This window comes from Pseudopodoces humilis, chromosome 7 (genome assembly GCF_049639895.1).
Source record: "Pseudopodoces humilis isolate 2021_Gansu_Grassland_sample_001 chromosome 7, ASM4963989v1, whole genome shotgun sequence".
Classification (NCBI taxonomy): Eukaryota; Metazoa; Chordata; class Aves; order Passeriformes; family Paridae; genus Pseudopodoces; species Pseudopodoces humilis.
Window position 1 is genome coordinate 5,273,220 of NC_142206.1, and position 10,023 is coordinate 5,283,242.

General features: G+C 49.8%; 1 protein-coding gene across 1 annotated transcript; it reads left to right on the plus strand.

Annotated features, from left to right (window-relative positions):
• The first annotated feature begins 485 nt into the window (after window positions 1-485).
• On the plus strand, window positions 486-7,890 carry RAD51 (RAD51 recombinase). Its single transcript, XM_005529062.3, has 10 exons — window positions 486-530; window positions 1,396-1,505; window positions 1,908-2,045; window positions 2,446-2,563; window positions 3,125-3,216; window positions 3,873-3,967; window positions 4,828-4,941; window positions 5,267-5,396; window positions 6,537-6,658; window positions 6,907-7,890. Exons 2-10 carry the CDS (start codon window positions 1,419-1,421, stop codon window positions 7,028-7,030), a joined length of 1,020 nt encoding a protein of 339 aa, XP_005529119.1. The 5' UTR covers window positions 486-530; window positions 1,396-1,418; the 3' UTR covers window positions 7,031-7,890.
• Window positions 7,891-10,023: the final 2,133 nt, after the last annotated feature.

The following is a 10,023-nucleotide window of genomic DNA, read 5'->3' on the forward strand; positions in this document are numbered from 1 at the left end:
AAAGGAGGGAAAAGAGAAAAGAAGGGCAAAAAAGAAAAGGGGGGAGAGAGAGGAGGAAAATAAAAAAAAGGGCGGGAGGGTAAGAAAAATGGGAAAAGAAAACAAAAATACAAGGAGAGAGGAAGGAAAGGGAGTTAGAAAGGAAGGCCGTGGTGCCCCGGGGCTGCGGTCCATGTCCCCGTTCCTGTTCCATGTCCCCGTTCCCAGTCCATGTCCCTATTCCCGTTCCATGCCCCTATTCCTGTTCCGTGCCCCCGTTCCCGTTTCATGTCCCTATTCCCGTTCCATGTCCCCGTTCCCGTTCCATGTCCCCGTTCCATGTCCCTATTCCCGTTCCATGTTCCCGTTCCATGTTCCCATTCCATGTCCCTATTCCCGTTCCATGTCCCCGTTCCCGTTCCATGCCTGGCGCCGCTTCCCGCGCTCCCCTTTAAGGCGCCGCCGGGGGCGGGGCGGCGCCTGCGCGGGCGGGCGCGCGGGGTCACGTGAGGCGGCGGCGGGAGCGCCCGAACGGCCGGAGCGGGGCGGCGGTGAGGGACGGACACAGGGACAGGGACGGGCACGGGCTGAGGCGGGCCGGACGGACCGGGGGACACAGGACCTCCCCCCTCCAATCCTCTCGGGGCTCCCCCGGCGCCTCCCCGATGCGGGGAGCGGCCGCGGGAGCCTGAAGGGCGGGGGTGGGGTGGGAAGGCCGTCACCTGTGGGGGAGCCGTGAGGGGCGTTAAAGAAAGGGCTGGAGTTGAGCAAAATGAGGGGGGACACGGCATGGGGAATCCGAGGAGTTCCAGATCGTACTTGGGAGGTGCTGCTGGCCGGGCCCCCGTTAAATTTGGGATCGTGGAATGCCGGATTGGCTATGAAGTCTCACCCTCTGCCATGGACAGAGAAACCTTCCACTATCCCAGCTTGCTCCAAGCCACGTCCAGCCTGGCCTTGATTATCTCCAGCGATCCCAGATGGATCCAGGGATCCATCTTCTCTGTGCCAAAGCCTCAGCACCCTCATAGGAAAGAATTTCTTTCCAGTATTCAATGTGTATTTCCCCTCTGTCAGTTTGAATCCATTCCCCCTTGTCCTATCATTATAATATTCAAATTGTATCTTATCCAAAGTGTGAATTCCCTTGTATTCATCAGTATCCTATCCATGACAGTTCCTGCTTGCCATCCTGTTCAGCAGTCCCAGGGGTGGTACAGGTCCTCTGCAGGGTCTTCCAGCCTTTTCCAAGGTGTTTGTGGCAGTCCTGAGGGCAAGGTCTGGGGCACAGCCCAACCCCAAAATCAGGGGCCAGTTCAGAGGGCTTTTCCAGCTTTAATAACTCCATGATTCTGATTCATATGACCACATAACATATTGCTGAAAGGGAACACTGAAATGTTCGGTTCCTTCCAGGGGTGTCCTGGTCTCTCGCTGCCATGGCCATGCAGATGCAGCTCGAGGCCAGCGCAGACACATCAGCAGAGGAGGAGAGCTTTGGGCCACAGCTCATATCCAGGTTGGAGGTAGGTAAGGCATTACCTCTGGAGGAAATTTTCCATAGATAGACTTGCTGCTCTTTTTCCTGAAATGGAATCCTTTGATGGTTTGGTTTGGAAGGAACCTTAAAAGCTCATCCCATTCCATCCCCTGCTGCTGGCAGGGACACCTTTCACTATCCCAGCTTGCTCCAAACCCCATCCATCCTGGACTTGAGCATTTCCAGGCTCTCCACCAGGGCTTCACCACCTCCACAGGGAAGAATTCCTTATTAATATCCAACCTAAACCTTTTTATTTTAAAGCAAGGTGAAACTGAAAACGCTGTTGCTAAATTCTTACTTGTGTTCTGTTAAAAAAAAATCAACCAAACAAAAAACCCAGAAATACCCAAAAATACCAATATGTGACATTTTTCCTCACTCCCAGCAATGTGGCATAAATGCCAATGATGTGAAGAAGCTGGAAGAAGCTGGATTTCACACAGTAGAGGCTGTGGCTTATGCACCGAAGAAGGAGCTGCTGAACATTAAAGGCATCAGCGAAGCCAAAGCCGACAAAATCTTGGTAAGGATGTTCTGGAACTTTAACCTGAGATATTCCACAGGTTGATTTCTGCTAGCTGAAAGCATTGTGGTGAATTTGGAAGGTTTCCAAAGGGCAGTAAGGGTGATTGGAGGTGTGACATGACTTGTGATGAGAAAAGGCAAAACAACCAGAACAGGACTGAACTGAGCAGGTGGGGGACAAGGGGAGGATATTTCCATAAAACACAAAAAAAGGGATGTTGGAGCTTTTTCTCGGAGCAGAATTTCAGTTCTTTTCAGAGGCACCAACTAGTGCAAGGTCTGTGAAATGTGCATGGAATGATACAGGCACCTCTTCACAAGGCAGGAAATACTAATTACTGGGGGATTAACAAACAGCATGAACTTCCCTGGCACTGCTTGCTTGGGTTTTCCCTCAGGCTGAGGCAGCCAAACTGGTTCCCATGGGCTTCACCACGGCCACAGAATTCCACCAGCGGCGGTCAGAGATCATCCAGATCACCACTGGCTCCAAAGAGCTGGATAAGCTGCTTCAAGGTCAGCATTTTATTATTTCTCTTTCCTGCTTAACCTCAGTTATTTGGGCGGGGTTTTCCCATAGTGGGATCCTTGCACAGAACCAGGTAAGGCAAGTCCTGGTTGGATGAAAAACTTCTAGGACTGCTCTTGAATAATTTCTCTTATTTTAGAAGCTGCAGAAATACCTTTTAGACCTTTTAGTCATGGTGCAAGACCCAGAATGGTCCATTTTTGGATGTTTCTGGTTTATTTAAGTCCATGATGCATTTAGGGAAAACAAAACCAGGTATCACCATCTCCCCATTCCTCTGGTAATCCAAAAATAAAAACAAGTAATTTCAACTCTACAGCATCTTCAAAAATACCCATGAACTTCCTAACCACAGCATGAGCAAACCTTATGATGACAAGCAGTTTTCCCTCTTAGTTTTGCAACTTTCAGCCAAATTCAGTGTTTAACTGAGTCTCTGTAAATGTAATGTTTTATATGTGAGATAGATCCATAGCTACGTAGATCATACATGCAGCGTGTGACCTTTTAAGTTTTATTAATAATTATTATTGTTGTTTTCCCTTCAGGAGGAATAGAAACAGGGTCCATAACAGAATTATTCGGGGAATTCCGTACTGGGAAGACGCAGCTGTGTCACACATTGGCCGTCACCTGTCAGGTTGGGGGTTCACCTCATTACAATCCAATATTCAGACCCCACAACCTTAGGATATTTGCTAATTTGGGCACTTTCTTTGACTTTCTATTTGTTACTACTGTCTAGAAGTTGCTATTTCCTAAAATATTAGAGGCTTGGATTTAATTTGATCATTCAGTTGACTCCCTAAACTTCCCAGATCAAAGCTGAGCACCTGTCGTCTTGTGTGGAGTCATGGAATGCTGGAATGGTTTGGGTGGGAAGGGACCTTAAAGCTCATCCAGTTCCATGGGCAGGGACACCTTTCGCTATCCCAGCTTGCTCCAAGCCCCATCGATCCTGGCCTTGGACACTTCCAGGGATACAGGGGCAGGCACAGCTTCACTGGGCAGGGCTTCAGCACTCTCCCAGGGAAGAATTTCTTCCCAATATCCCATTTATCCGTGCCCTGTGTTACTGGAAAGCCATTCCCCCTTGTCCTGGCACTCCAGGGTGACAGGTACTACAAAAGGAAGGTGTCAGTGATGGGGACCAGGGATCTCTCCTCTCATTTTTCCCAGCTAAATGGGACTGCAGTCACAATAACTTGGGATGTTATTTATTGTATGAGCTTAATGAGGGCATGTGGCAATATCTGCTGTATTTATGGATGCTTTATTCCTTTCTTTCTCCTTCAGCTCCCCATAGACCGTGGGGGCGGTGAGGGAAAAGCCATGTACATCGACACAGAGGGGACCTTCCGTCCAGAGCGGCTCCTGGCCGTGGCTGAAAGGTCTGTGAGTGGAAGATGGGAATAAGTGGACTCACAACTCATTTGGAAAACATTTTCCACAGGTCCTAGAGGTTGATTTGGCAGGTGTTCCCTTTGGAAAGCTCTGGTGTTGCCGTTCCTCTCCTGTCCCTGCCACTCACCCCCCACAGCTCTCGTGTCTTTGTCCCTTGGCACGAGGTGATTTCCCTCTCTTTTGCTACTGGAAGGGACTGGGAGCTTCCCGAGCAGCTGGGGACAGGACTGGCTGGATCCTGTTCGCTCTTTCTGAAGGGAATTTGATCTAATCCTGCTCCTCCTGCAGCAAGGACTGCTCCCATGTTCCCTGTCGCCAGGGAATATTTGGCAGCCAAGCGAAGGAGAGGAAGTGAAAGGATGTTTGCAGCAGGCACAGGTGTGTCTGTGCTGGCTGTGTACAGAGTCCTTGGAATCGTGGAATGGTTCAGGTTGGAGGAGCCCTGGGAGATCCCCGTGCCAAACCGCTCCCCGGTGCTGCTGAGGCCACCACTGTCCCATGTCCCCAGGTGCCACATCCACATGGCTTTAAATCCCTCCAGGGATGGGGCCTCCACCACTGCCCTGGGCAGCTGTGCCAGGGCTGGACAGCCTTTCCTCTGAGAGACTTCTCAATATCCAGCCTAAACCTTCCCTGGTATCACCTGAGGCCGTTTCCTCTTATCCGCTTCAAATGGTTCCGGTCATTCCATTCTCTTTTCATCACCACAGGTTGTATTTTTCCCTCTGTTTTTATCTCTGCTGGGGATGTGAGTTTTTCTTCCAGTCTTTTGGCAAAGCTCCTGGCTAACTGCTGTGGATGAAGTTGTCACTCAAAGTCCATCCCTTTATTTTCCCTGATTTTGCAGGTATGGCCTGTCTGGCAGCGATGTCCTGGACAACGTGGCCTATGCTCGGGGCTTTAACACCGACCACCAGACGCAGCTGCTGTACCAGGCTTCGGCCATGATGGCTGAATCACGGTAATTACACTGATTTAATGGATTTTGTTTACACATTGGATTAGCTTTTGGCTTCTCCCAGGATCCAGCTGGCTCCATGGGCAGTCAGGTGTCAGCAGCACCTCTTGCTGCTGGAATTCTGGGTGCCAGCAACTGGCTCCAGCTGATGTGGCTGTACAAACCCAGGGAATTCACGGTTCCTCAGTGCCAGCCTGAGGAGTGACTTGGAAGCTCAGTTTAGAACTGTGGTTAGAAAGAGTGCTGATGATTTCCAAGCTCCCAGGAGAGCTGTGCAGGCAGCTTGGGATTGGAACTGAGACTTACAGCCCTGCCTGCCCCTTCCCAGGTACGCGCTGCTGATTGTGGACAGTGCCACAGCCCTGTACCGCACGGATTACTCGGGAAGGGGGGAGCTCTCCGCCAGGCAGATGCACCTGGCCAGGTTCCTGCGGATGCTGCTGCGCCTGGCAGATGAGGTGAGCATTGGCTGGGCTTTGCGTCGTGGGTTGATGCTGGCCAAACATCAGGCACCCATGAATGCCACTCACTCACCCTCCTCTGCAATTGGACAGAGGAGAGAAAATGTAATGGAGAGTTGTGAGTTGAGTTGAGGTAAGGATGGGGAGACAACACTCATCAATTACCATCGAGGGAAAAACAGGCTCAACTTAGAGATTTGAAGTGACTTCATTACTAACAAACTCAGAGCAGGATAATGAGAAGTAAAATAAGCTCTTAAAAACATTTTGCCCCCACTTCTCCCTCTTTCTCAGCTCTACCTCCTGTGCCAGTGACACAGTGAGATGGGAATGGGGGGTTTGGTCAGTTCATCCACCCAAGGCTTCTCCCACTGCTGAGGGAGAAGAGTCCTTCCCCTGCTGCACCACGTCCCTCCCATAGGAGACAGTTCTCCACAAACTTCTCTGATGTGGCTCCATCTCACAAGCAGCAGCTCCCTGTGAACTGCTGCAATCTGAGTCCATCCCACAGGCAACAGTGCCCCTTGAACTGCTGCAGTGTGGGTCACTCTTCCACGGGGTCAGTCCTTCAAGGACAGGCTGCTCCAGACTGAAGGCACAGGGCCCCTCTCTCCACTGGGTCTCCCTCTGGAGCACCTCCTCCCTCTCCTTCTTCACTGCCCTTGGTGTCTGCATCTTGTTCTCCTCATATTCTCACTCCTACTCTTTTCCAGGAATTGAAGCTGCACCACAAGTTTTGTTTTGATTTTTTCTTACATCTGTTATTACAGAGGCACTGCCACCATTTCTAGTTGGCCCAGCCTTGGCCAGCAGCATGTCCCTCTTGGAGCAATTCTGGGATTGGCTCTGCCAGACATGGTGGAAGCTTCCAGCAGCTTCTCACAGAAGCCACCTCGGTGCCCCCTGCTACCAAATCCTGGTCATACAAACCCAATATGATTGCCAAAGTAAAACTCAGTTGTTTTCTTACAAACCCCAGCAATTTGGTCCCAAGGGCTTTGTCTCCACCTCTGCTCCCATTGGTTTGGAGAGGCTGGATCCCACAGTTACGGTCACCAGGAGTGCTCCTGTGTCCTTTTCCCTGCTTTTCTGTTCCGATTGTGAGAAATAATTGGCTTTGGGCTGTTTCTCCTGCAGTTTGGAGTGGCCGTCGTCATCACAAACCAGGTGGTGGCACAGGTGGATGGAGCTGCCATGTTCGCTGCAGATCCCAAAAAGCCCATCGGAGGCAATATCATCGCTCATGCTTCCACCACCAGGTGAGACAAGAGTTGGTCGTATCCCAGGAGCCTGGGTTGGGAATGTTTTATGGAATTGGCCGAGTAGCTTTTACTTCCAGGGTTTCCATAGTCTGTGTTTCAGTTCAGCACCACTCTGGGCCCTCAGTCTGCAGGGAAATGAACATCTCAGGAAGTTCCTACAGCTCTGTTTACTCCTTTATGGATTAGGATGATTTTCTGGGAGCAGGCTGTCCATCCTGACCTGTTTCCTTCCCTCTCCCTGTCAGGCTGTACCTGCGGAAAGGCCGAGGTGAGACCAGGATCTGTAAAATCTATGACTCTCCGTGTCTTCCCGAGGCTGAAGCCATGTTTGCTATCAATGCCGATGGAGTGGGAGACGCTAAAGACTGAAAACTCCTTCTCTTCCCCTGAAACTCAAGACTGTGTCTGTAAGAGGCTCCTTTCCTGATGGCACCTTAGGGATACTTCCCAAGGCAGCGGGCAGAGGAAGCTGTGGTGTGTCTGTGTGGGAACCATCGGGACACACCGAGCACAGCCGGAGCTGTTGGGAAGAGATCTCCCTCTGGGCTGCAGGCACAGCTGAGGTCCCTGTGCTTCCTCAGCAACATTCCCAGGGGACCATACCCTGTGTGTTTCCCTGGATCCCACCGTGCACATGGTGCAGCAGAGTCTTGGTGGCCACAGTTAGGAACTTGGTGAATTTGAAGCAAAACTGAAGGGTTTGTCCACTAAAAAGTGATTTATAAACCAAAAAAGAGTCGTATTCTACATGAGGAATTTGGGATTGGTGGTGGTCCCAATCCATAACCTTTCTGTTCATTTTCTTTGGATGCCGCAACGTCCTGGCTCGAGGGAGCTGTTCCTTTACATTTCCATTTAATTTTCTGTATTTCATTAGTTCTCTGTGGAAATCTGCTTTTAGTAAAAAGTCCCCTGAGGATATTGATGATGTCCCAGGTTCCTGGGATTTACAGGTGTGTGTTCAGACCAAGGATTGTTCTGGCTGGCAGAAGCTGCACCAATCTCCCAGGAATCTCAGTCTGGGTTTGTTTTTTCTCCCAGTTCTCTGTTTGGGGGTGCAGTGCAGCCCTGCCGGTCTCCTAGAAGAGCTTTGGGGGTTAAAAAGGTTCTTTTCTATTCTTTTCTATTCTGCAGTATTTCTCTAGAACTCGATTAAAAAGAATAATGGGTTGATGTGATCTTAATTGGTTCATTTACATTGGTTAATTAAAGCAAATCATTGAGAAGCAGCTTGAGCGCCCCTTGGTTGGAGCTGGCAGTTCTTCTTTATTGTCTCTTTGTTCTTTCAATTTCTTTTAATTATTTCTTAAGCAGTTACTGCAATTAAGCTACAAAGTGAGGAGAACAGCACTCCTACCCTGCTGGATTGGGAAATTCAAGTGCAGTTCCTTGGAGAGATTGAGGGGATGGGGAGCTGAGCCTCAGGCTGGGTTTTGGCAGCAGGAATTGGGTGAGGAGGGGAGAGGGGAGATTCCCCCGAAACTGATTAGAGCCAGTTCTGCTGGGTTTGGGTGCCCCCACCCCAAAAAAAGATCCTGGTTAAAGGAGACTCAAGGAAGCAGCGGGATGTGCTGGGGGGACTGTGCTGGGACCCCCCCAAATTACAGCCAGGAAAGCTGGGCACTGCCAGACCCTTGGTATACTGCCTCATCCAGAGAGATTTCCCATTATGTTCTCTTGTGCTCAGAACCTGGCATTTCATTGGAGTCTCACAGGCTGCAAATCCCATGTGAACAGCAGGAATCACAGCTGATCACACAGAACCCGGTTCAGTAGGGTGAGTGAGCTGTTCCACAGATTTATTTTTCCCCAATGCATTTTAATTTAAAGCAGAACACTGCCTGGCCCGACCCCATATCCTTTATTTTTGGGGTTTCTCTATGAGAATTATCTGCCTACACTGAATAAAAAGTTCCAAAAAAGATTCCTCTGGTGTTGTGGGTACCAGGCTGGGGGTCAGGGAGGGCCCCCTCCTCAGGAGGAAGTCCAGGGGGGAGTAGGGAGGGCCCACACCCACCAGGTCTGTCCCAGCCACCCCCAATCCCTTCCCCTCCAGCCTTGGGACATCCTCCATCAGCAGTTTTAAAGCCAAGGGAATTTCCCTCACAGAAATTAAATCCCAAGCAATGCCCTCGGAGATGCCCTAAAATAACAGGTTACAGTCAGACAAATTTGTTTGGATTACGTTTGGACATTTTCAGGGAGCCAGCTGGAACTGCAGAACCAATAGAAAGCTTTCACAGGTGGGCCACACTGCAGGTGCCTTGAAGGCAGGGATCTGCATCGCTTTCCTCAGGGAAAAGGACTTCCAGAGGCCACTCCTGAGTCTCTGGAATGAACTCAGCTTCTGCAGGGAGAGATGTTCTCCCGTGGGCACAGGGGCTGCCTCAGCACGGGCTGGGAGTGCATCTGGCCACCGCCTTCTCCTGCTTTAAAACATCAACTGGAGCCCGTGCTCAGGGGGGTGGAATCTGCTGAATTCCAGGGAACTCTGTCAGGTGCCCCCCAGGGACATTGGGCTGGGGGATGAGGGTTAGAAATAGCAAATTCTATGGATTATAAACCTGTCCTTGTCTCCATTCCACTGAGCTTCCTTGGAACTTCTGCTGGTTCCTGGCCCAGCTGGTGTTAAATAGGCAGCTCTGCATGGGAATATCCATGCTGCACGAGGCACTGTAAGGTTATTCCAGCAGGAGTTCAGCAGGGAATTCAGGGCTATAGCTATAATTCATCTTAACTAGCAAAGCTGAACCCCAAATCTGGGCACCACACAGAACAATCTTTGTGCTGCCCTGTCAACCAAAGCCACCTGGGCTGGGAAATTTCAGCAGCCAAATGTATGGAATTATCAATCCCAGCAACCAGCTTTTTGTCATCTATGTATTACCTATTTTTAAAAGTGAGAACCACACAGGTTTTGTCTGTCTCATCCACTTAATGTTCATTTTGTCCCCTACAAATGATATCAGATATCTTCTCCAAAATACTTCTAAAATTATTCCAAGTTTTACCCCTCAAGGTCTTCCCTACCTGTTCACTACTAGCTACCTCATTTTTTACCTCAAAACATTAATTCTCCATCCTGGAGAAAATAGCAATTTCTGCGCCCAAAATTTTCATTACCTGTCCACAAGTGATTACCTCAGTTTACCTCATGATGTTCATTCTCTTCACTGGGGATTATTTCACATTCCCTCCCCAGTACTCCCTGTCTGTCCCCTTCTGTTTTCCTCATTTTTTTACAATAAAGCATTCTTTCTTTACTCTGGCAATTACCACAACCTTTATCCCCAAAATTTTCCCTACCTCTCCAGTACCTATTTCCTCATTTTCACCTCAATATTTTCACTCCTTACCTGATG

Excerpts from the sequence above, each read along its gene's own strand:
- RAD51 (XM_005529062.3), top strand. The coding sequence starts at position 1,419 with ATGGCCATGCAGATGCAGCTCGAGGCCAGCGCAGACACATCAGCAGAG. Across the intron at positions 1,506-1,907 it reads AGCTCATATCCAGGTTGGAG|CAATGTGGCATAAATGCCAA; the intron begins GTAGGTAAGGCA and ends CCTCACTCCCAG. Across the intron at positions 2,046-2,445 it reads CCAAAGCCGACAAAATCTTG|GCTGAGGCAGCCAAACTGGT; the intron begins GTAAGGATGTTC and ends GTTTTCCCTCAG.